The sequence below is a fragment of the Bos taurus genome, chromosome 10 (assembly GCF_002263795.3).
Source record: "Bos taurus isolate L1 Dominette 01449 registration number 42190680 breed Hereford chromosome 10, ARS-UCD2.0, whole genome shotgun sequence".
NCBI lineage: Eukaryota > Metazoa > Chordata > Mammalia > Artiodactyla > Bovidae > Bos > Bos taurus.
Window position 1 is genome coordinate 894067 of NC_037337.1, and position 26877 is coordinate 920943.

Sequence of the window (26877 nt, forward strand, 5' to 3'; positions counted from 1 at the left end):
TGAGCATCTATTGCTAAGAACACGCCATCTCCTTTGTTATGCTTCCTCCTCTCTGACAGGAGATCTCCGATTTTTGCCGTGGTCACCAGAAAGCTCAGGACTAAGTAGAAGAGTCAGCCGCAGCAGCTTTGCGAGCCCCATCTGCTTCCTCAGTCTGTCTCTGAGCCCAGTCTTGTGTTTTCCGAAATGACCTCTGGGGAGGAATGTGTGTTTGATACAAAGGGCACCCTCTCTGCCCCACAGATGTGGCACCGAGCCATTGCCTTTCCTCCAGGAGGCAAGCACAGCCTGAGGTGCCACGGTGAGTCTGCCTCTGGTGACCCTTCACACCAGTGACCCTGAGAACATTCAGAGTTGTGCAGCTATCTCCACTACCCATTCCCAGAACTTTCTTATCCTCCCAGACAGAAACTCTGTTCATTAAGCAGTATTGCCCCATTCGCCCAACCCCAGTAACCTCTCTTCTGCTTGCTGTCTCTATGAATTTGCCTGTTCCAGGTACCTCATATAAATGGAAGCATACACTTGCCCCTCTGTGACTGACTTATTTCACACAGCCTAATATTTTCAAGGGTCATCCGTGTTGTAGCAGTATAGAAATTCTGTTCCCTTTTAAGGCTGAGTCACATTAGATTGTGTGTTTATGTCACATTTTGCTTATCTGTTCATCTGTCAACAGATAACTTGGGTTATTCCATCCTTTGACTCCTGTGAATCATGCAGCTATGAACATCGGCTTAACCATCTTTAAGTGTACTGGTCCATGCCGTTACTTGTATTCACATTGGCATGCGGCAGCGCTCCAGGACGTTTGTGTTTACCTTAGAGAACTGACAGTGTACCCATCAAACAGTGCCCGCTGCCACCCCTCACCCCCCAGCCTCTGGTAACCACCATCTTACTTTCTGTCTCTGTGAACTTGACCACCTTAGAGCCCCCATATAAGTGGAATCATAAAGTATTTGTCTTTTTGTACTGCTTGTTTCCCTTAGCTTAATGTCTTTAAGGTTCATCCATGTTGGAGCAGGTGTCCAAGTTTCCTTCCTTTTTAAAGCTGAATAATACCTCGTTGTATGTATATACCACACTTTGTTTATCCATTCATCTGCCAATTGACACTTGGGGTATTTCCGTCTTTTGGCTGTTACGAACAATGCTGCTCATGGACGTGATACCCAAGGATCTGTTTGAGGTCCTGCTTTCAGTTCCTTTGGACTCGTACCCAGCGTGGAATTGTTGGATCACGTGGGAGTTCTGCTCTTACTTTTTGAGGAACTGCCGTGCTGTTTTCCGAAGCAGTTGGGCCATTTTACTGTTCCCACCAGCAGTGCGCAAGGGCCCCATTCCCACCAGCAGTGCGCAAGGGCCCCATTCCCACCAGCAGTGCACAAGGACCCCAGTTCCTCCACTTCCTCGCCAACACCTGTGTTGTTGTTGTTGCTAGTAGCCATCCTCTTGGGCCTAGGGTGGTATTTCACTGTGGCTTTGATTTGTAAATGAGGCACCTTTTGTCTGTTCTGGGATACTTGTTCCCTGTCTGCGCTTGTCTTGCTCCTCTGGTCCCTTAACTGACACCTTTGGTCTTTTACAAAGACTCCAACTTCCTTGGCCTTCAATGTGGGAGCTCCAGTGCCTGGTAGGGAGCTGACTGTGCAGGGCATTGGAGGCCAAAGGAAGGAATTGAAGATGTGTTCTCAGTCTGCATTTAGAATATGCCACAGACTGAGGGATAAGGCCGCTCATGTGGGGTAAGTGGTGGTGAGTGTGTGGTATAAAGCGACGGCATCGACAGGGCACCCAGAGTATCTGTCCTGTTGGCCACCCTGTCATCCTGTGAGGCCCTGAACCGGGAACACTGACAAAAGACAGCCAGGTGTCACCTGATCACCTAGTGGGGCTTGTGTAAAACCTGTGGGTAGAAGGCACGAGCGTGTGGGGCTCATCATCAGCCTGTGTGATACGCACTGGGCTTCCTAAGACCAAGGAAAACATCTGTCGTCCTCTGAGTGTGAACAGAAGATGCCCCTGAGCTGCAGTCTGCATGTTAACTTCGATGCCTCCCTCTGTCTTCTTGATGCCCTGTCCTATACTTGCATTGTGGTATCTGTGGTTACTTTCCCCAGCATGGTGGTGGACAGCTGGGAAAGGGGGCCGTGGCTTTTGCCATGTACACCTGTGAGCTCCCAGAGTTGAGAGTCTGGTGTTCATCTCTGTACCCTGCTTCCAGCCTGAGGCCAGGGCTCAGCAGCTGGTTCAAGAATGAGAAAGACTGATCAGATCCCTACACTGTCCTCCTGTTCCCTGTAGCCCAGTGTACTCAGGGCCCAGTCTGGTGGCACCTTCTCCAGGCCTGCTGTGAAGGCCCCTCAGCAGACATGTCCAGGATGATCATTGCATCAGATGGGGCTGTGCTAGGGAGATCCTTATGAATGGCTGAACAGAGGCATCTTCCTTCCTTGCCCCGCTCAGGAGCACTTACTCATGCAAATAATTCAGGAGTGTGTGTTAGCTCCAGCTCAGGGTGCCAGGAAACTCAGCACCTCAAGGTAAATGATCATCTGGAGAAACTTCTCTGGTTGTTAATGGAATTAACACACATTTCCACAGCATACGTGGGCACTCAGGAGCGCCACTCCTGACTCTGGACCTCTTTGTCCTGAGTTAGTGGTGGGCACCTACCCTCCATCTCCAGAGTACTTGTGCAGTGGGGATTGTCCTGCTGTCTGCAGCTCAGCACGTGATCCATACTGAGGACAGAAAACATAAGGTGCGTGTGAAACATCTGCTGTTGACAGTCTGTGTTTCTAGTCTTGTTGGCTCTTAAATATGTAATGATGTCGTGTTTAGATTTGCTCACTTTAAAAATAGCTTGTAACGGCCTATCCTGTGTTGGAGATAAAGTGAGGAGGAAGATCAAAGTCCCTTTTTTCTTGAAGCTTACACTTGAGTAGAGGACATGACCCACACCTATATCAGAGCAGATAGTGATACTTGCCATGGAGAAGACAGGATCACAGGACAGGGACTGAAGGGGAAGAGGTGGAGCCCTGTGCCTCAGACAGAGAAGAGCTTGGTGAGGAGGTGGCGTTTGAGCTGAGAGCAGAACGTAGAAGGAGATTTGGGTGGAAATCCTTATCAGCGGAGGAAACAACAAAGGAAAAGGAAGCTTTAGGGCAGACGGGAGATTGGCATCTTCCGGGGTGGAGAGGAAGCAGGAGTGTGAATATAGCACAGTGATGAGGTGGAAGGTTGACAGAGGAGACAAGGACCAGCGAGACCAGTGGTTCCCACCACGAATGCATGTTAGAGTTATCTGATGAGCCTAAAAATTTTTTTCCAGTGCTGAAACTCCTCCCCTGGAGATTGTGATCTAACTGGCCTGGGTGGGGCCTGGACACTGGTGTTTTATAAAGGCTCCCCCGGGAGTTCCATGGTACAGCCTGGGTTGAAACATCAACAGTGTTGATCATGCAGTCTTACAGACTCTGGTAAGGAGTTTAGACTTCAGTTGAATGAAGAAGTGAAGTTGCTCAGTCGTATCCAACTCTTTGCAACCCCATGGACTGTAGCCTACCAGGCTCCATCCATGGGATTTTCCAGGCAAGAATACTGGAGTGGGTTGCCATTTCAATTGAATGAAGGGGAAGCCATATAATGGTTTGGGCCAGGGAGTAACATGGTCTGGCTTATGTCCTTAAGAGATTCACTTTGGCTACAGTGCAGGGACTAGAAGTGGGAGGTTATTCAGGTGGTTCAATGGAGAAATGATGGTGGCTTGGACCAAGAATGGTGTCAGTGAAAATGGTCCAAAGAGGTCAGTTTGGGGGTGTTTTAGAGGTTGCAGTCATAAGATGGATTGGGTTCAGAGCGTAAACACAAGGAAATCAAGGTGTCATGAGAGTTAACCAGAATAACTGGGTGGATGGTATTGCTACTCACAGAGCTGGGAGAGGTGGAGAATACAGTTTGGAGAAGAGGGGGAATCATTGTGTTCATTGTTTGCAGTGAAAGCATCAGACCTCTCTTTGTCTGGATTTAGGTACTTGTAGATATATGGCTTCCCTGTAGATACCGGGGCTTCCCTGGTGACTCAGTGGTAAAGAATCTGCCTGCAAGTGCAGGAGATGCTAATTTGATCACTGGGTCAGGAAGATCCCCTGGAGGAGGAAATGGCAACCCACTCCAGTATCCTTGCCTGGGAAATTACATGAACAGAAGAGCCTGACAGGCTACAGTCCATGGGATCACGAAGAGTTGAACGCAACTTAGCTAAACAACAGATATAGGCAATCAAATAAAATTGAACAAAATATTCTGAGAAATCCTCTTATTGTACTGTTGAGAGTTTCTTGAAGCCTTCTACAGGTAAGGATCAAAGGCAACTGGCTGTTTTATTGCATGGAACCAGTGATGAGAAGGGATGAGGAGGGAAGTGTGAAGACTTGAAGCGTCTTTCATGAATGTAAGGGAGAGGTATCCTTTGGTAAATTACTATACTTAACAGCTGTCTTGCTATAGGAATTGAGTGGTGTAATGATACATAGAATCCAAAATAGGCTGAGATATCCCAGCAAATTTAGAAAACTCAGCAGTGGCCCGAGGACTGGAAAAGGTCAGTTTTCATTACAATCCCAAAGAAAGGCAATGCCAAAGAATGCTCAAACTACGGCACAATTGCACTCATCTCACACACTAGTAAAGTAATGCTCAAAATTCTCCAAGCCAGGCTTCAGCAATACATGAACCATGAACTTCCTGATGTTCAAGCTGGTTTTAGAAAAGGCAGAGGAACCAGAGATCAAATTGCCAACATCCGCTGGATCATGGAAAAAGCAAGAGAGTTCCAGAAAAACATCTATTTCTGCTTTACTGACTATGCCAAAGCCTTTGACTGTGTGGATCACAATAAACTGAGGAAAATTCTGAAAGAGATGGGAATACCAGACTACCTTACCTGCCTCTTGAGAAACCTATATGCAGGTCAGGAAGCAATGGTTAGAACTGGACATGGAACAACAGACTGGTTCCAAATAGGAAAAGGAGTACACCAAGGCCTTGTGTCACCCTGCTTATTTAACTTCTATACAGAGTACATTATGAGAAATGCTGGGCTGGAAGAAGCACAAGCTAGAATCAAGATTGAGGGCAGAAATATCAATAACCTCAGATATGCAGATGACACCACCCTTATGGCAGAAAGTGAAGAGGAACTCAAAAGCCTCTTGATGAAAGTGAAAGAGGAGAGTGAAAAAGTTGGCTTAAAGCTCAACATTCAGAAAACAAAGATCATGGCATCTGGTCCCATCACTTCATGGGAAATAGATGGGGAAACAGTGTCAGACTTCATTTTTGGGGGCTCCAAAATCACTGCAGATGGTGACTGCAGCCATGAAATTAAAAGATGCTTACTCTCCTTGGAAGAAAAGTTATGACCAACCTAGATAGCATATTGAAAAGCAGAGACATTACTTTGCCAACAAAGTTCCATCTAGTCAAGGCTGTGGTTTTTCCAGTGGTCATGTATGGATGTGAGAGTTGGACTGTGAAGAAAGCTGAGCGCCAAAGAATTGATGCTTTTGAACTTTTTGAACTGTGGTGTTGGAGAAGACTCCTGAGAGTCCCTTGGACTGCAAGGAGATCCAACCAGTCCATTCTGAAGGAGATCAGCCCTGGGTGTTCATTGGAAGGAATGATGCTAAAGCTGAAACTCCAGTACTTTGGCCACCTCATGTGAAGAGTTGACTCATTGGAAAAGATTCTGATGCTGGGAGGGATTGGGGGCAGGAGGAAAAGGGGACAACAGAGGATGAGATGGCTGGATGGCATCACCGACTCAATGGACGTGAGTCTGAGTGAACTCTGGGAGTTGGTGATGGACAGGGAGGCCTGGCATGCTGTGATTCATGGGGTTGCAAAGAGTTGGACATGACTGAGCGACTGAGCTGAACTGAACTGTTTGTATTACATCTGACTTTAAGGGGATTTTTCCCCCAACAAAATTATCTTTTAAAATACATCTAGTTCACATTAAGATTATAATTAATTTTCTTTTCCTAACCAGGCCTTGGGTGTCTCACAATTAAAAATAACCCAGATTTTAAAGTCAGAATCAAATTATTAGAATTGCTTACAAGGCATTCACATGGAGAACAATATGGAGTTTGTTAAAACAGTTTGTTTTTCCTCTGATGGAAGAAGGTGGTATAAATTGCAATGGTAAAGCCTGTTGATTGGTTACACCAGTCAGAAGAAAAAAATCCTGATTATAAGCTGACTGAGGGCACAAACTGTTTCTTATACAGTTTTTGTTTTTAAACAACAACAACAAAGCACCTAGTGTCTCTGCTCACTCTGGGGTTTTGTTCATTTAGTAGTTATCAGATCTTTTTAGCTAAAACTCTTTGTGAAATCAGTCCTTATTTGAATAACTGAGCAGGAAGGTTGACCAGAAGTCCCATAGCCCCTCCTAGGACACTTCTTTGTTCTTACTAGAGAAATTTGAGCTGTAGCTGCTTTTGAGTGAAAAGTGAGAGAATGCAGCATGGCACGGCTGTCTAGAAAATGGCCATGGTCTGAAACTCCTTAAAGCCTTTGCATTGGCCCCAGGCCTCAAACGGTGAGGCTGCATAGTGTTAAACTTTGCCATCCAGCTGCACTGCCGTCCATTGTACCTAAACAGGTTCTTCTCCATAATCAAAACAGAGAGCGCTCATGCCCACCTTCCTGCTTAACTCATGTCCACATCTGCTTGCAGACAACTGCAGTGACCTGAACTCGGAGCTGCAGAGGGTGCTGACGGGGCTGGAGAACGTGGTCTGCTGCAGGAAAAAGAGCAGCTGCAGCCTCTCGGTGGCGGAGGTGGACAGACACATCGAGCAGCTGACCACAGCCAGCGAGCGCTGTGACTTGGCCATCAAGGTAGGACCCCCCACCCCACTCCCTCTGTGTGACTCTCAGATCATATGAGGGAAATGATCAGATTCCTTTCGTCTAAAGTGCTGTTTTTCTCGAATATCTATTAGGGGGTGGGTATTTCTAAAAAGGCCATTCCAAAGTTGGGCCACCAGGGAGAAGCTGGAGCCCTGTACATTTTTGCTGGTTCAATCATATCCGAGAAAGTCATTTGATCAATACTCAAGAGCACTGTCTTTGCTGCAAAAATGACCACTTCCTTGGAAGCTGTGAGACTAATAGTATTGAACGGTGTCATTTTAGTTGGTTCATCATACAGCATTCTGAGGTTGTAAGATTAACTTGGAAATTTTATTAAAGCTTTCAGGCTTCTAGAATATTATTTCTAGAGTTATCAATTCATGGTGCTAACAAAGGGTCTGAATGAGTCATCTACCCTGAGCGTACTAGATTGGGCCTCAGTCCCGCCTTTGCTGTGCACTCACCTTGGGCTTCCCTGGTGGCTCAGATGGTAAAGAATCTGCCTGCGATGATACAAGGAGGGAGACCCAGGTTCGATCCCTGGGTAGGGAAGATCCTCTGGAGAAGGTGATGGCAACCCATTCCAGTATTCGTGCTGGAGAATTCTACGGACAGAGGAGCCTGACAGACTATAGTCCATGGGGTCACAAAGAGTCGGGCACAACTGAGCGACTTTGACTCGCTGACTTATCTTACTGCTTAGGGAGCACCGGGTGAGAAGAATTTGCTGTATCTGCACAAACTCACCTTGGAACTGTGGGAACATCAAGTCCTCTTGATACAGGGCCTCTGGTATCTTTATATTACTTCCCCAGAGCTTAGTGACCTAGGCATATCAGTTCACACTGAAAAGTCTGAAAGGAACCTGTGTCAAGCGGAAATGTGATGTTCTCTGAAAAATGTCTGAGGACTAAGGGCCCCAACTTTCTATTGACAGGAATCCTGGATTTCACAGAAGAGCTGTGGTATCTCGAGGTAAACCATGATTCATGTTAATAATACATCTGGTTTCCCATCTTTATTCATCACAATTATAAATATACAGTTGATGTGGTTTGGGGAAGCAGCCACTAGCGTTTTTCTCTCTGGAATCTCCAGGCCCTGTATGTGATTGTAATGTCAGCTTGGGTACTAGCCCAAGCCTTAGCATCAAGGGGAAGAGGAAGCCACAGGTTTCTGCCAACCAGCAAGGGACAGAGCAGGCCCTGGAGCAGGACTGAATAGGGCAGAAGTCTCTGATTTGAGAGTAAGGACAAAGCACTGCATGTGGAAAGTGGCAGCAAGAGTAACTGTCCTCATCGGGGCACCAATGTGAGCATCCAAGAGCAAGCACCCTGTGCCAGCTAAGTCGCTTCAGTCATGTCTGACTCTTTGCAACCCCATGGACTGTAGCCCGCCAGTCTCCTCTGTCCATGGGATTCTCCAGTTAAGAATGCTGGAATGGGTAGCCGTTCAATTTTCCAGGGAACATGCCGACCCAGAGATTGAACCCCAGTCTCTCACATCTCTTGCATTGGCAGGCAGGTTCTTTACCGCTAGAGCCACCTGGAATGCCCTGCACCCTTAGGCCACTCATTTCTGAGACCTATTTCATGTCACATCTCTTCATTGCCTTCTACCCCGACATGGTAATTCCACCTCTTCTTTCCAAATCATTTGGGGTGTGCTTCCTTTTCCAAAGGACAATAATCACGAATAAATAGTTTCTGAAAGCAAGCAGAAGGAGTTCTTCCTTTTCTTCAAATTTATATATGTTTCTTCTTCATTAAATACTGATGTTTTCAGTGAGTTTAAAAAAAAACTCCAAGTACTATCAAGATCCTATTCTTTTCAATCTCATAGCTGTCATGTTAATTAAATCCCTGCTATCTTAGAAACCTCCACAATGAGCTCCCTCTTTTCTGTGTCACTGAGGTTTATTTTCATCTTTCGTATCTTGGGACTGAACCTTATTCACATCTTCTTGTTCTGATACGACCCTAAAACCTGGAAATGGTGATGTGACCCATCGTATCGCTAAGCTGGAACATGGGAAACCTGTGATTTAGGAAATTTCAAGTTAGATCTTGTATGCAGTCTGCAACTTCGCCTTTGCTTTATCAGGATCACTAACTGGCTCGCCATCTGGTTATGTGTATTCACCGACTCTGGAACGTGGATGGAGATAAATGTCTGTGTGGCTGTTCGCATTACAGACAGACTTAAATACCAGAAAGAGACCATGTTTTTCTTATGAGGGGAGACTGCCGGGGAACACAGACCATAACCCAGGCCGTGACAGAGCCTCTTCTGAAAGTGGGGAGAGGTTGACTGGGGGGATGGCCCGTCTTGATTACTTTCTGCAGTGAAGTGACCATGGAAGCCACCCCTCTGTGGACACTTGCCCATGACTAGCCTGTGTTCTCCCCTTCCCCTTTTTCCCAGGGAACTCACTTGCCTTGTCTCCATGGCTCTGTTTTCCAGACAGTGGAGGAGATCGAGGGGGTCCTCGGCCGGGACCTGTACCCCAGCCTGGCAGAGGAGCGGTCCCGGTGGGAGAAGGAGCTGGCGGGGCTGAGGGAGGAGAATGAGAGCCTGACGGCCATGCTGTGCAGCAAGGAGGAGGAGCTGCACAGGACCAAGGCCACCATGAATGCCATCCGGGAGGAGCGCGACCGGCTGCGGAGGAGGGTGAGTGCCAGTCCCTGGTGGGGAGGCCGGCTCAGAGGCCGGCTGCTTGAGCCACGGGCGCCCTGAGGGTTCGGTGGCATTTCTCCTCTTGTGAATCACCATACCTTTCTGGGTATGAAGTCATTCTTGAGAGTCATCTGAAAGTGCTGAGGCGTGCAGGTAGGATATTTTTTTAAACACTCTTCTCTGCAATCAGCAAATCTTCGTGGATGCAAAAATTTATCCTGGCGCAGTGATTCTCAGCCATTCTCTGGGTACTCACGTCTTCCCCAAGCTTAGATAAAAGGTTCTAACTTTAAGGTAGGCAAATAATTCGGAGAAGGTAATGGCAACCCACTCCAGTGTTCTTGCCTGGAGAATCCCAGGGACGGGGGAGCCTGGTGGGCTGCCGTCTATGGGGTCGCACAGAGTCGGACATGACTGAAGCGACTTAGCAGCAGCAGCAGCAGGCAAATAAATTATAATTTGCAAAAATATAAAGAATTTCCACTTTGCAGTTTCTTCTGATCATGTTTCTTTAGATTTATAGTACCTGCTGTCATATATCCATAGTGAGTCTAATATGAAATGTCCTTTACACTCATTAGAGTTAATGTGAAAAAGTCAATCAGTCATGTCTGACTCTGTGACCCCATGGACTGTACAGTCCATGGAATTCTCCAGGGCAGAATACTGGAGTGGGTAGCCTTTCCCTTCTCCAGGGGATCTTCCTGACCCAGGAATCGAACTGGGGTCTTCTGCCTTGTAGGCAGATTCTTTACCAACTGAGCTATCAGGGAAGCCCATTAAAGTTAATAGTCCTATATATCTCTCTCTCTGTGTGTATGTTCTGAGTGTGTATATGTAATTCCTTGTAGTCACCTCTGCCTGCTTAAATGGCCCTATGACCCAAACAGGTTTGAGAACCAGTTTGTTTGGTGGTTGGTTGGAAATACAGCTGTTACTAAAGGAGTTGATGTTTCAGGATAAAATTGTTTGGCAGAGTTGTTAAGCACTCACTTTTCCAAAGATAGAGTTTTTTCTTGGGAACCCACAAGTATTTCTTTGTTTGGCTGTTCATTTGATTTGTCATTGGACTGGAGGTGAAGCAATGAATTCTTTGGTCAGAAACAGTTCCCTTTGAACTTCGCTTTGAATTACTAGGCCTGCTTTATTTACTCTTTCTCCATCGTGGCAGAATTAGAAGCTTGCTTTCTGTTGTGCTCTGACTGGTGATTTTGCGCAGAGGAGGAAAAAGATACACCTTGGTCTTGCCATCGCTCTTTAACCTGCTTCACCAAGAGCAGCGTGTGTACATCATTGTTTCTAATCCCCACACAGTGTTCATACTTGACATTGTGCATGAATATGAAAGAAAGCCCTATTTTTGAATGCTATCAACTCTTTTCCTCATTTGTGGCTATTGCCAGCATTTCCTAACGCTCATATCTGAGTGTTATTTTGTCTAAACTCACATGCATAAGCTTATTTTCAGAACCCAGCTGTATCGGATGCCAGTCCTGGCAACGGCAGGTGTAAATCATTGCAGTCAGCAAAGACTTTATCTGGGCAAGCTGAGGACATTTACTTAGTGCTAAGGCCCACAGCGCATGTAATTTCCTGGGTTACATTCCCTGATCATTATGACTAATGCCCTAATTAGGTGTGCTTGCTTTTAGCACGCACATTCTGTTGGTGCTTGCTTTGTGAAGGAAATGTTGGTCTTAGGCCTAATTACATATTGTGGTTTAGAATAAGTTTCCTCCTCAAACTTGAGATACTGAAGCACAAGACTGCACTTGATTGTGACTAGCAAAGGAGAAAAAACCAGTTTCCCTTCATTGAGTATTCTCTCCAGCTCTGGAGGACAGTCTTAAGGACAGCATAGTCTCATGGTGTCACACTCTGTGCCAGGGCTCAGTGACTGCTTGGGGCCACAGAGTGACCCCCCAAAGCCACTGTGAGTCTCTCTGTGCCTCAGTTTATTCTGCTATGAAATGGGGATAATAATAGTGCCCAGTGCGGGAACACTATGTAATCCTCATGAATTATCTAAGCACTTGACTAACGCATGGCACATAGAAACTGCTCAAAAACTATCCATAATTGTTTGGGGTGAAGTCCAGAGTTACCTGTTTAGTAGTCTGGAAAGATTAACACCATACCACCTTTTTTCCCTAAGAATCCATATAGATTTGAAATCATAGATGGACATTGAATAACTGCAGAGACACCCACAGATACACATACATACATTGTACTCAAAACTTTTATTCTGATCGCATTTATTATCATGTAAGTTCTGTAGTTAATACAATTTTATATCAATGTATATGTTTATATTTTAATTACCTCCAAATAAAAATATATTAGGGAACTTGTAAGTCTTCTTCAACTGGCAATTCCCAGTTTGTATATGTACCCATGAATTAGATTTATTTCTGTTTATTCCAAGACAGTTGTGGGTGTCAGAATCTGCTCAAGGCCGTTGAGTGCGAGTTTGCTGGATTTTACATGCTGGATGACTTCTGCCTACCATGACCCAGTGTATTTCATTTCCCCGAGGAGGAATCTGTCTTTTGTGGCTGGTTGTCTTCTCCTCGTGATGCACAGCTCTGAGGAGTGACTGAGGTTTGGTCAGTTCCATCCTTGTGGTTCCACGTGATGACATGGCTGGTTTGCCTTTGTTGTCTTTCTGGCCACTCGGAATCCACAGTTCATCAAAGTTGCCTGGAAAGCAGGTTGTTGGTTTTTTTCCATTGCCCACATTCACTGTATAGAATTTGAACTGATCAGATCAATAGGATTGGTGCTTACCCCCTTGCCTGTAATTAAACAGAGTGCTCTTGGTAGATTTTTTGAGCCTTGTACATGATTTAATTAAATTAGACCTTTAATGTCAGTGAGCAGATTGGGCTACTTGGCAGAGCAGTAACTAAGGAACAATAGGCAGACAATTTTTATTATTGGTCCCAGCTCATTATTAAATGAGATAATCCTTTATTTCTGCATGCTCTGTAATAGAACCACTCATTTCCTCATGCATAAAGAAATGAGTTTAATTTAGGCAAAGTAAAATTAATTACTCTAGAAAGGGAAGCACTTGGCTTTTCATTCATTTATTAATTTTGTAAACATGACTGGTCTTCTCCTCTGTGCTGGGCAGAGGGAATATACTGATGAACGGGATACAGACGCTGGCCTTGGGGATGTTTGGCAGACAGGCAAGTAAACAGGTCTTTACAATAGTTGTTGCTGAATCACTAAGTCGTGTCCAACTCTGCAGCCCCATGGACTGCAGCATGCCAGGCTTCCTTGTCCTTCACTATCTCCCGGAGTTTGCTCAAACTCAAGTCCATGAGTCAATGATACCGTCCAACCGTCTCATCCTCTGTCTCCCTTTTCTGCCCCTGCCTTCAGTCTTTCCCAGCATCAGGGTCTTTTCCAATGACTCAGCTCTTCACATCAGGTGGTCAAAGTATTGAGCTTCAGCATCAGTCCTTCCAACGAGTATTCAGGGTTGATTTCCTTTAGGAATGACTGGCTTGATCTCCTTGCAGACCAGGGACTCTCAAGAGTATTCTCCAGCACCACAGTTTGAAAGCATCAGTTCTTTAACGCTCAGCTTTCTTTATAGTCCAACTCTCACATCCATACATGACTACTGGAAAAACCATAGCTTTGACTATGTGGACCTTTGTTGGCAAAGTAACGTGTCTGCTTTTTAATACACTGTCTAGGTTGGTCATGGCTTTCCTTCCTAGGAGCAAACATCTTTGAATTTCATGGCTGCAGTCACCATCCACTGTGATTTTGGAGGCCAGGAAAATAAAGTCTGTCACTGTTTCCACTTTTCCCCCTTGTATTTGCCATGAAGTGATGGGATTGGATACCATGATATTAGTTTTTTGAATGTTAGTTTTAACCCAGCTTTTTCACTCTCCTCTTTCAACTCATAAGAGGTTCTTTACTTTCTGCCATTAGAGTGGTGTTATCTTCATATATGAAGTTATTGACATGTCAGCTGAAAGGGAGCAGGAACACAGAAGACACCCTGAGAACTCATAGAAAGGATCAGCCTCTCTCAGTTATGTATTTTTTTTTACCTAATTGTTTAGGTCAACTGCCATGTAACATAAATGGTCAGTGTGTTCCTCAGATAGTTCAGTAAAGCAAACTGGATGTGACCACAGGCTCATGAATCTGTGTCCCATTGAATCATAGCCTTGAATCTGAAACAGGTGACACACATTCCTTCTTCAGAACGTCCTGCAGTCAGTTATGTTTTATTATAGCAAAAATCGATTAATATAAATCAGAACCAGCCAAACTAAGAGACACATAGGTGACGTCTGAAAGAGGTCTGAAAACAAATCGTCCCACTGTCTTCTTCCCCTGGAGTCCTAAAAGCTTTGCGCTGTGATGTGTGGCCACAGACAGAGGTTTGCCAACCAGGGAAGTTCAGCCAAACTTTGAAATCTAGGGTTCTTATTGGCTGAATTATGTAAACGTGATTGATTGAATCCTTGGCCTATGAACTCATTTCCCAGTTCCTTTTCCTGGAGGGGTATCAGGCTGATGCCTTTGGGTCGCCTTTGTGAGTCAGCAGGGGTGGCGCTGCACTGAACCCCTGTGGTCAGTCTCGTGCAGAAGGAGTCTTGTGAGTGTGGCAGTCCAGCACAGCCCTGCTCGGGCCCCTGTGCACACGCAGGTGTGGCCCTCATCCCCGTGCTGCACTCAGCGTCCTCCTGTGTGATTCCAAGACCCACGCCTAGAGCCGCTGGTTCCCGATCCTCTGGCGCCTGTTTCTGACTACTGAGCTGCTTCTGAACACCCAGTCGAATCCGCCTTCAGTATTCACCCAAGTTATGTCCAAGGGCACTTGGCAATCAGTGTTCATGCTTAAGGGGGCTAGAGAGAGAGGAGTCTAAATTAAATGAAAAAGCCTGCTGAGAAAGATTAATGACCTTAAAGGTTGACCATGTGTTTTATTATATCCTTCTTTATACTAATTAATTCATTTATAATATATACTTATTATTAGGCTGCCCGCCCCTACTGGGAGATAAGATTTAAGCGTCAGGCTGAGGTGTCCAGAGCCTTGTCTGCCTCCAAAACGGCCATTCACTGCATCTCCCATTGTAGGCTACGTTGGGGCTTTCCTGGTGGCTCAGTCAGTAAAAAATTTCACCTGCAATGCAGGAGACCTGGGTTCGATCCCTGGGTTGGGAAGATCCCCTGGCAGAGGGCATGGCAACTCACTCCAGTATTCTTGCCTGGAGAATCCCTGTGAACAGAGGACCCTGCGGGCTACAGTCCATAGGGTCGCGAAGAGTCAAACACGACTGAGCAACTAAGGACAGCACAGTAGGCTACATCAGTGTCGCTTTGGAATATTTAATGAAAAAATCAGTAACAGCGGAGATATTTCTGGAGGTGAAATTGTTGACACTTTTCAGAGGTTAAATAAAGATTCCTCTCCGTTTTGCCTTATTTGGCCTTAGATCTCACGTGACCTCTTCCCACTTTGTCTCCCCCTCTGTGATACTTTTTTTGTCTGGATATTGAAAATGCAGGACTGCAAAATAGTCCTTCATGTTTACTGTGAATTTTATTTAGATTATAGCAAATGCAGATCAATTTCATAATCGTTATGGGGGCAGGGGCAGGGGATAAGGACCTACCTGGATCAAAGGGAACTTGAACACTTTGACAGTGCTGTAGTTTATTTTTCTAACAGATGTATTCTTACAGTTATGTGTTGTTTAATATATATAGATACATAGAAGTAGAAGAGGAGCTAATACACTAAAATATTAAGAGGCTAAGCCTAGGCCATGAAAAGAGTCATATATTTTCTTTCTACTTTTCTTTAATTTTCAAATTGAAGAAACAAAAAGTAAAATATGAATTATGGAATGTGATCGGCATCTCCCAGCCTTAATAACTTGATATCCACACCGAAGCAGTTATTCTGTTTTGTCCTTGATGGAAATTTGTTCATATCTTACCTTTTCTATTTCCTCTTAGGAGTTTCTTTATATGAGGAAGAAGATGCCAATATTTGCTAAGTTCAAATTCATAAAATACTTATTTAAAAAAACAAAACAGCAACCCTGAGCTGAGAGGAGGCGATCTGGTCCAGTCTTCTCCTTCCACCTCAGTTTGGGGGTCCCAGCTGGCTCTTTTCTGAGTGACTGGAGAGGATAGGATACACAGTGGTAACAAAGTAGCCTCCCAAATGAGAAGCTTATTTCCTGCTTGCACTGCACATCCAGTGCAGGTCTGAAGAGGAGCACACAGCTCTGTTCTGTGTGTTCCCTCAGGAACCCAGGGTGATGGTAGCCTGTTCCCTAAAACATCACTTGAACAGACTCCTCCTCATCTGAATGCTTCTGTTCACAGCCCATGGACCAGAGCTAAACAGATGCTCCACCTCACCGGAGAGGGGCTGAGAAATAGGAAGGAGCCGTGTGTTGAGCAGTAAATGTTCCTGGTGATTGATTTGCTTCGAGTGTGATACCAGGTAGACTTGGACGGGAATGCAGGTGCCAGAGAATCAGGCGGTTTCATGCATCCATCCTGGAGTGGCTCAGAACATGTGTGACAGCATCACTGGGAAACTCTTCCAAAGGATTGATGCTCGGGCCCTTCCATGAGCTATGAATCAATGAATGGGCTGTAGGACCCTCACACACTTCCCCGCTGTGATCCTAGCAGAACCCAGACAGTAAGCGGAAGGCAGTATCCTTCAGTCACCCGCTGTGTATGTTCCGAAAGCCTCTCCAGACATCTTTACCCGCTCCCCATAGGTGGAGTGAAAAGAGAGAGGACACCCCACAGCCTTTCTGGCACTTTCTATTCATGCCTCACCCGCTTCTCCAAGGGCCACAGTGTGGTGGTGAGGAGCCCTGCATCTGAGACAGGAATGGTTCCCACCCCTGTCTTCCACTCATCAAGGTCACATGAGTGTAAGAGGGGCTGCAGAGAGGGCTGTGCGTGTTCTAGAATCTGGGAGGACACAGGATCCCTGGGAATGCAGAGGCAAGGAGGCATTGCCCGGGGTGGGGGAAAACTTCCCGTGCTCATCTGTTGAAGAAAAATAGTTTTACAAGGTGCCACCTAACAATGCATTTTTTTTTCAGTGCAATTTTGATTGTTTATCTTTAAGAACCTGTTAATAATACTGATAGTACTAACATTCTTTGACCGCTTTTAGACTAAACATACCCCTCTTGTACTAAAAATAGATACCTTTGAAGCAAAGCAGGATGGTAGAGCCTGAATTATAATGCTGAATATGTTGTGAGCATTTACTAGTGATGAGTGATGATGTATGCACATCTCATTTAACCTGCACCATAATTCTAGGAGAGGTACTATTATACCCTTCTTAGACATGAGAGGCCCGCGGAAGTTTAATGATCCTGGTCTATGCTGACATTAACTCTCAGCATCAAAACTTAGGCTCTGGTAGCCTTGCAGTGGGGTGAAGCGTTCACTTTTCTATTGTTTGGACTCCTTTCCTATGTTCTGTCTGCTTTTCCCCATATCATCTCCTGCTTCTACCCAGACTGGAAGTAAAGCAGCCTCTCTTACATAACGTGGGTGGCAGACTCCTTAGGGTACGACACATCAGTGTCCCTGGTATCCCAAAACAAAACCAAGTGAAGACAAAACAAGTTTGTTTCATAGACAAGAAGCTGTCTGTGCACATATTTATCTTGATGTGAGCCTGACAGAACATTTTTGGCAAAACTTGTCTCCCCTCTTTTCTGTCCTTAGAGGAAGTTTTAAGAGAGATCCATGGCAGAGAACCCACAAAACTCTGATTTTCTCATGTCTTCTTTGAAAACAGTTTCTAAATGGGCTCTGTGCACACCTGGAAATTGTGCCATGGAAACTGTGCCATGGAAATTGTGAAGCAGTTTTTTTAGTTGTGGGTACCAGTGTTGACTTATCCCTCCCTGTCTCCCTCCTTCAGCCTCCACTCCAGTGAGGAAGTCCAGCTGTGTAAAGGCAAGCTCTTGGCTGTAAAGCAAGTAGCTGACAACATTTGTTTGAAAGCTGGTCAGAAATTAGGAAGACAGCCAAAGCACTGACCTTTTTCCCCAATGCAGCCACTTAGATAATCCGGTCCAGGTTCCTTCGTGGGCTTTCAGACAAAAGAAGAACGAGGTACACCCATCACCCTTCAGAGAACAGAAATGCAGCTGAGTTTGCTTTCCTCCTTATGTTCTATAATTTCTTCCTCTTCTGATTCAGCTGACTCAAAATTGCCCTGAACAATAAAATACTATTTTGCTGAAACAAATCACATTTGTAGGAATAAGTGTATATTTTCTATAAGTAAAGTCTGCTTTCTCATTTGCTTGAGGGCTCCAAAAAAGAAAAGTCTTATAAAATCTCCAGTGGGAGACAGTGGTTCTCTGCCAACACAGCCCCAAGCCCAGCCTCGAAGGGGCTGCTTTCTGAGGCCCCCCGTGCTCACCACCTCAAGCTCATTCAGTAGAACTTTTCCGGCTCAGCGGTTCTCAGCCATCTCCAGTGTACTAATCATCTGTCTCCACCAGCTCCATTACACAGCAAAATTATGAATTACAACCTAATTGCCTGAAATTACAGCTGCCCAGTGACCAGTGCTCCATACCATCAGCGGAACACAGACTTGTTCCTTTATGGCTAATAGCAATGCTTCTCCTCCTACTCAGGAGTCCCGTGCCACCTCTCCTTCCTGCCTGTCACTCATCTGTGCCCCACGTTCTCAGCTGACTCCGTCAGAGGGCTTGGGCGTCTCTCTGAGCCCCTGCAGTCGTCCTGGGGGTGCACAGGCCCAGCAGCTGGCCCTGCTTGCAGCCGCCCTCACCTCCCTGTCGGCGACCTGCACCCTTTCAGGAAACCCACCACTGTGACGCCTCAACAGCTCCAGCCCGACTCTCCGTCCTCACCAACATCTGGCTGCTACAATCTCTTATGCCCCTGAGCGCCTAGCTTTATATTTACTTCCTTTCATTTGTTTGTTTTCATCTGGCCTGCAGGGCCCAGAGATAAGCTAATTACATCCCTCTGTTAAAGCAGACACATGGATCCTGAAAAGGCTCGCTTTTATTTACTGCTTTTCTCCCCAACTCTCTTTCCCTCATTTTACGTGCGTCCTTATACACAGTGTTGTGTTTTTCATTTACATCCGTTGTGTTGTGCTGCACATTTCTTTCTTTGTTTCTGACTTTAAGGTCTGCCCATGGTACCACGTATGCATGAGGTCTAATGGCCTCCTGACATTTTGTAGTGTCCCCACCACATTTACCATGCCCAACATCCAGACCTCCCTCTACCACGAACAGTGCCCCGGGGCATAGGCCACGCGTGTGTCCTCTTTGGTCCTGTGTGGGAATTTCTCTGGATACATGTCCAAGAGTGAGGTTGCAGAGTCCCCACACGCACCTCATGGCATGTGCGTGTGCTTGAAAGTGAACGTGTTAGTCACTCAGCCATGTCCCACTCTTTCTGACCCCGTGGGCTGTAGCCCCCCAGGCTCCTCTGTCCATGGGGTTCTCCAGGCAAGAACACTGGAGTGGGTTGCCATTTCCTACTCCAGGGGATCTTCCTGACCCAGGAATCAAACCCCCGTCTCTTGTGTCTCCTGCTTTGGCAGGCGCGTTCTTTACCACTGCACCACTGGGAAAGCCCTTATATCCCTGACAGTTTTTGTGCTTATCATTTTTCCCTTTATCACATTCTTTTTTGCAATTTAGTTTTCTTGTTCCTGAAAAGCTTGTGTGTCCTTGGGAAGTTCTTTCAGCAAAGGTCTATAGGGGCTTAATTCTTAATCTTTGAGATTGTCTTTCTTTTTGCCCACACTCTTGACGATAGGTGTACAGTTTCCTGTTGTCGCTGAGACAGATTACCACAGTCAGTGACCTAAGATGACACGGATATATTATCTTCCGGTTCTGGAGGTCAAATGTCTGAAATGTGTCTTGCTCACTAAAATCAGTGAGGCATCAGGGCTGTGTTCCTTCTTGGTTCAGTTTCCTTGCCTTTTTCTATGATTCCTGCAAATTCCCTTCTGCCATGTGAGGTAATTTATTCACAGATTTCCAGGATTTAGGTGTGGACATCTTTCGGGGCCATTACTCAGGCTGCTATAGTAGTCTAGCTACGTCTTGGGTTTTCAGGTGACAGTTTTATTTGGCAATATCCGAGATTGTATTGAGGCTGACACTGTGTCAGACACTGTTCCACGTGTTGAATATAGTAGTGAGTGAAGCAGACCAACATCCCCGCCCTCAGAGCTTAAGGTGTCTCTCCCACCAGGCAGCTTCAAGATCCCCTCTTTACCCTTTCCCTTCCACCTACATTTGCAGTGCTGTGTTTCTAGATATGCAGTTTTGTCCTCCTCTTCTTCCGGTTAGCACCAGCTGCGTAACAAACCACCCCAAATATGGAGCCCCCAAAGAACAATCGTTTATGACTATCTGCATGTTTCTGGGGATGAGTGGCCTCCAGTGGACAGTTCGCTCTTGGGCTCAGATGTGCTTGCAGTCAGAGGGTGGCCGTGGCCAGTCATCTTGAAGGCATGCTTCCTTTGTCTGGTGGGGAGGCTGACCATTGTCTGGACCTCAGCAGGGACTGTTGGTCAGAACACCCACAAGCATCCTCTCTGTGTGCCCTGGGCTTCCTCACAGCAGCATGTTTGGCTAGTAAGGGCCAGCACCCGGAGAGAGAGGTAGGCGAATTGTATTGCCTTTTCTAACCTACCCTTGGAAGTTACATGGCATCACTGGCACAACTATCTGTTGATCAGATGCAGGCTCAGGCCAGGCGTGTGCAAGGAGAGGGGAACTGGAGTTGTTTTTGGTTGCCCTGGGTCTTTGTTGCTGCACTTGGGCTTCGTCTGGCTGTGGCAAGTGGGAGCTGCTCTTCGTTCCAGAGCGCGGGCTCTCATTTGTGGGCTCAGCAGTTGTGGCCCGCGGGCTTAGTTGCTCCCGCATGTAGAATCTTCCCAGACCAGGGATCAAACCCATGTCCCCGCCGCTGGCAGGCAGATTCGCATCTACTGTACCACAAGGGAAATCCTGGAGTCCACTTTTTGATGGAGGGACTATCAAAGCATTTGCAGACGTATCTAAAAACTTCCACAGCTATCTAGCACCTGACATGATACTAAAGTCTCAGGACTACATCTGGAAAACTTACTTCTTTTCTTTTCGAATATTGTTTCTCTGTCATTTCCTGTGTTCCTGTCCTCTGGAACTCTTTTGGAAGTGGGTTGGAGCCTCTCAATGACACTTGCATTTTTATGTCTATTTAGCTGCCCATGGTATGTTCTGAATTCTTTGTGCTGTGTTCCTGTTCACTATTTCTCTTTCCAATTTTATTGAAAAACACTCTTTTCCACTCTTCCCAGTCTAGAGCTTAACCTGATTTCACTTCATTGACTATATTTTCCATGGGTTTTTCTTTTTCATCTGCCTATTCTTGCTTGATATCTGCCTATTTTTATTTCACAATTTCCTATTCTGTACAAAAATTACTCCTTTTATCTCTTTACAGGCCCTAAAGGTGTTTGTTGTGCTGTGGTTTACAGGTTGCTTTATTCTGATCTTGTCTGTTTTGGGTCCGTCTCCTGATTTAGCCTGTCTTGTCTCATCCTCCTGTCCCTGACGCCATTCTTCCATGTCAGTCAGCTCCACGGTCCTGGGCACCGTTGCGGGAGGCTTAAGTCTCTCCCAGTTCCCTGATGATATTGGGGAGTTTACCAGTTAGATTTTTGGGGAGGAGAGTGGTCTGGCAAAATCCAGACCAGTTTCCACTGTCAAGATTTGCTGTTGTTGTTTAGTCACTAAGTCGTGTCCAGCTCTTTTGTGACCCTATGGACGGTCGCTCACCCAGCTCCTCTGTCCATGGGATTCTCCAGGCAAGGATACTGGAGTGGGTTGCCATTTCCTTCTCCAGGGGATCTTCCCAACCCAGGGATGGAAGCTTCGTCTCCTTCTTTGTTGATGGGACCTTCACCACCGAGCCACCAGGGAGCAGTTCCCAGGATCGGGGGGCGGTGCACACAATGTGGAGCCAGAATAAGTCTGGACCCCACACTCTTGGGTCCCGAGGCTGAGGTGCTAGTTTCTCTGGTTTGACTCCCACACAGCTGGACTGCCTTCCAGCTTCCTGGGCAGTGCCCTCGGTCCGCTGTTCACAGAGGGACCTGGCAGGGAGCCTCCCAGCTGGACGCAGGAGCGTCCGCTCCAGCGGCCTAACCTGCCGCGGTCCTGGGTCCTCTCCCCGGATCCTGGCACATTCACTCCACGCCCTGCTCACCCCTCCCCAGCTGCCTGAAGCACCAGCTCCCTCCTACCTCTCTAACCTTATTTTTCACTTCATTTCTGGCACCTGGAGATTTTACTGTCTGTCTTTGAACCCTGGCAGTGAATTTCTTTCTCACTGTTCCTTTTTATGCCACATTTCTATACACTCTTAATAGGAAGCCTGCCTGTTTACTTTAGCCACAGATGTCATACACTGGAAATTTTCATTGGTTCTGTATACAGTCACACCCCCCGTCCCCTGTTTGCAGCCCTGCTTCTCATTCTTGTCCTTTTAGTACCTGCCAAGACCACATCTAAGCTACCAACCTTGTGTGCAACAGCTCCCCTTGTGCAGTTGATGGAATTGGGCTTTTTCCAGTCTGTCTTTCATCAGTGCTCTTCCTTGCACTCTGCCTTTAAGGAATGCACCCAAGTCTTCTTTCTGCTAATGCCCCAAGCACATTCTCTTCACTGTTACAGCTTTTATTCCTTGCTGACATTTTCATGAAGTCTCCAGGGTTTGAAGAAAACAATGCATTGACTCAGTCTCCTGTCTAAAATCAAAGAGCTGAGTCTGCAGTGTGCTGTGTAAGCGTTTCTCCTTGCCTTCTCTTTCTCGCTCTTTGGGTTATAGGTCACCTTCTTTTCTCTTTTTTGACAGCTACTATCCCCTCCCTCTCTCCTATCAGAGCACCTTAACTCTAAGACAGACAAAAGCCATCAGATGGAAGCCGCCTCTTTTTTCATCCTCAACTGCAGTTCGCAAACACACCTTTCTTAGTACCTTCGTGTCCACAGTTGAGCCTTCAATCCAACCAGCTGTGTGGCCTCTCTCCGCCCACCTCCACACTTATACCTTATCCACACGCAGAAGCCCAGTTCTGATCCCTTTCTCTCAGATCACATTTCTACCATTGACTGAAATCCTTCACATGCCTGATGGTTTCCTCAAATGCAGTATGTCCAAAGTTGGCATCTTGTTTATCTCTGAAAACTCAGCTTCTTCTTATGTTTTCACCATTTTGCCAAGTACCGTGATACGCAGAGTCATTCCAGCCACAAGTTTGTCTATCTTTATCCTTTCTTAAATTGTTCTAGAACTGCATTGACCAATACAGTAACTACTTACCACGCACGACTATTTAACTTGGAGTTTAATTAAAATAGAATACAATTAAAAATAAAGTTCCTTGGGAACAGTAGGCACATTTCATGTGGCTTATGGCCACCGTAGCAGACAGTGAGGCTAGAGAACACACCCATTACTACGGGAAAGGAAGTTCTGTTGGATGGTGCTCTGGGGAGTGCTAGCCATTTTTGCTCCCGCTTCACTGACAGTGTTTGAGCCCTCATCATTGATCTCACATGCAGCTTTGACTCACTTCCTTTCTCTTCCTCATTCCAGTCCATTCTCTTCTCTCATCAGATGATCTTATGAAGCCCTTTTCGCTCTTCGGGAAGTCATTGAGCGTTAAGAGAAGCGGAGGGCTGGCATTTTATTGTCATTTCCTTCCTTGAGCCTGTCAGAGCTGTTTTCCTCTTTATTCGCTTGTTAAACAGCTCCTCAACCTTCAAGATTGAAGGCCAGTGTTTCCCACTCCGGGAGGCAGAGTAATGCTTCTTTCACGTGCTGACACTTCTTGTCGGTGTCCCTTCTCGGAGCCCACGTCACGAGAAGTCTGGCTAGACTCTGAGCCCCTGAGACACAAGACTGTCCCCTTCACACTCCATCAGGATTCCAGGGGACGTGACAGACACGCTCCTCTTCTGGGCCTCTAGAAGCAACCTGGCTACATACTCACTCTAGAAGAAGCGAGGAAATGGCCACTGAAATCATGTTCCATTGTCTGGTGTTGAAGAACTCCAGTGGGAAAGGCTATAAGGGTATCGGCACATCTATCAGTTCCTAGCTTAGATGTGCTTTGATTTCTGGCTATCCCCAACTGCAAGGCACGTATTTCGTTGAGAGAAATATATTTTCTTTAATGAAATATCTTCAGTGAAAGATGAGTATATTAGGTGATGACCTCAAACTTGGTGACATAAAACAACAACGCATTCTCTCACCATTCTGGAGTCTGCAAAATCACAGTGTTGGCGAGGCTGCACTTCCTCCATGGGCTGTGGAGGAGAATCCTGTCTCACCTCTTCCGGCTTCTAGTAGCTCCCCCGGTGTCCTCTAATTTGTGGCCACTCTGCCTCCATCTGTACACGGCCTTCTCTGTGTTTCTGTGTCTCAAATCTCCCTCTCTTTTTTCTTATAAGTAGACTTAGGGCCTGCCCCAATTCCAGGAGGGTCTCATCTTGAGATCCTTGATGTAATTACATCTACAGAAACCATATTTCAAAATAAGGTCCCATTCATAGACTGGGGGTTTAGAACTTGGATGTGTCTTTTGGGTAAGGTACACAATTCAACTTACTGCAGTGGGTGAGAACCAAAGCAAGGATGCTAATAGCTGTGTCTCTCCCCTCTCCCAAGCCTTACCTAAGCTCACAGTCAGCAGATTGGTTTTAACCTTCATTTCTGTTCAGTTCAGTTTAGTTCAGTCGCTCAGTCATGTCCGACTCTTTGTGACCCCATGAATCGCAGCACTCCAGGCCTCCCTGTCCATCACCATCTCCCGGAGTTCACTCAAACTCACGTCCATCGAGTCAGTGATGCCATCCAGCCATCTCATCCTCTGTCGTCCCCTTCTCCTCCTGCCCCCAATCCCTCCCAGCATCAGAGTCTTTTCCAATGAGTCAACTCTTCACATGAGGTGGCCAAAGTACTGGAGTTTCAGCTTTAGCATCATTCCTTCCAAAGAAACATGTATTCATCTAAATTAAGATCCCACTTCCCAAGCAAGAGAGGAAAAAGGGCTCTTTAACTCAACTAACTTCCATGAAGGCTCACTCCACTCCCTTCAGCTGGATATTTTTCACTGCCTAACAATTATCATTAAGTAATAAAGCATAAGCCAAAATAAACATGTTTATCATCGTTTAGTTTTCAAAGACATTCTCTTAGCCCAAAGCTTTTAATATGAAAATAAGTATTTAGACTCAGAATTTGAGGTGTGCATGCCCACGCACAAACACACCATGGAAAATGACCAGACGCTATGGTCTCTGTAGAGTGAGAAAGAACATGGGTACTTTTTTTGTCTTCATTTTCCACTGTCATTTAAATTTTCCACAATAGACATGTTGACTTTAGTGATTAGAAGAAGAAACATTTTTTATAACTTGAGTCGTTTTAATGATGTTTTTATAAAATGCCCAGGGCCATGCTTTACGTTTTAAGAAGAGAGATAAGTGGACCAGTTGGGATTCCTGGAACCCCAGACCACTGATTGTTTGGGGAGGGATTCAGACACTCTTAGGGCTTCCCTGATAGTTCAGTTAGTAAAGAATCCGCCTGCAATGCAGGAGACCCCAGTTCGATTCCTGGATCAGGAAGATCCCCTGGGGAAAGGGATAGGCTACCCACTCCAGAATTCTTGGGATTCCTTTGTGGCTCAGCTGGTAAAGAATCCGCCTGCAATGAGGAAGACCTGGGTTCAGTCCCTGGGTTGGGAAGATCCCCTGGAGAAGGGAAAGGCTACCCACTCCAGTATTCTGGCCTGGAGAATTAATTCCATGGACTGTATAGTCCATGGGGTCACAAAAAGTTGGACACAGCTGACCAACTTTCACTTCACTCCAGATACTCTTTAGATTCAGCAGTGGTGGTAACACTGTTGCTTATTCAGGACCTCATCAGACTTTCACAGCGGTAGAACCTGAAACCCGCCGGTGGTTTTCCCGGTGCCAGGAAGCTGGCCTGATGGAGAAACGCGTCCTGCCCTCGGCCGCGGGCACAGAGAGGCACAGTTGATCAGGACCATCCCACAATGAGCCCTGTAATCTCTCAGCAGCAGTCCCACTTGACTTTGACAGCGTGTGTTTTTCTGGTGTTTAGACGGCTTTGAGGGCAGCCCTGGGTGTGGTTCTTTATGGGGACGATGCACATTTCTGTTAACCCGCAGTTATTGGACGCCACCACAGAGCCAGCTATTGGGCACTTTTCAGCTGTTTCACCATTGAATGCAATTTGCTCCGAGGGAGTTTTCCTATCTTGGCTTCTCGTATGCTGATGAATTATTGAAATTTCAATTACTTTTGGTTCCCAATTTAGCAGGGTGGAGACATCCAAGATATTAAAGATGAAAAGCTCTCCAGTCGCTTTTAGACAACGGTTTGCCTGGAAGGCCTCCGGGCTGGCAGCCGGGCGGCTCTGCTCCGTGGTCTCTGAGATGTCAAGTGCCGTGAGGCCTTGGCCGCCCACAGGTCACTGCCGTCAGCCGGGTGCACCGGCGTTGCCTGGGCGCTTGTTGGACACGCAGACTCCTAGGTGTGGTCTCCACCTGCTGATCAGAATCTGCGGCGGGGCCTGGGCTCTGTGTCTTAACAAACCCTCTGGAACATTCTGGTGCACTGATAGGTTGGGAAACCCAGGTTTAGATGTCCTGGTGCTGATTCTTCCCATTAGGGTCTGGTGCCCACGTGTAAGGGCCCTTGGGTGCTGCGGTCAGTGTGCCCTTTAAGACTGACACCGTATACAGTGATCAAACTGTGATCCAGGTCATCGGAAAGACCAGTTTCTAATAATCATCTTCACTTGCTTGGAGCATTTCTCCCTTTGGATGTCAGTGAGCCATAACCATAGAGAAACAGAGTTGGGACATTTAAATTCTGTGCAGGTAGATGTGTGTTCTAAATGTAATTGAGGGGGCTCTGGGTCGCTCCACACTGAAGGGCTAATTAGGTATTCCTTCCTTCTGTCCCCGGGATAATCCCATCTCGAAGTCCCTTGGGAAAAAGCCATGGGTACCAACTCCCTCTCATCGCCATAGCCTCTCCTCCTTCCCAGAGCAGGTCTCTCTCCTACCCTGTGCATATTAATAATTTGCCGTTCTTCAGACACAGCCTGTCATCCAAGCCGGTCTCCCCACTCCAGCCG

The 26877-nt window shown here is 46.3% G+C and overlaps 1 protein-coding gene and 1 long non-coding RNA gene across 4 annotated transcripts in view; one reads left to right on the forward strand and one right to left on the reverse strand.

The window, feature by feature from the left end:
• Window positions 1-26877, forward strand: part of MCC (MCC regulator of WNT signaling pathway) — a 533511-nt gene that overhangs the window by 442399 nt on the left and 64235 nt on the right. For all 3 annotated transcript variants that reach the window (XM_010808842.4, XM_059890654.1, NM_001083523.1), the window contains 2 exons: window positions 6755-6918; window positions 9397-9603. In XM_010808842.4, coding sequence (XP_010807144.1) covers window positions 6755-6918; window positions 9397-9603 — 371 coding nt within the window. The remainder of the gene's footprint in view (window positions 1-6754; window positions 6919-9396; window positions 9604-26877) is intronic.
• LOC112448351 (uncharacterized) lies at window positions 11585-20020 on the reverse strand. The gene is made up of 3 exons (XR_003036722.2): window positions 18487-20020; window positions 17686-17774; window positions 11585-14493 (listed from the first exon to the last, which is right to left on the reverse strand). It is a non-coding gene; the product is annotated as an uncharacterized lncRNA (long non-coding RNA).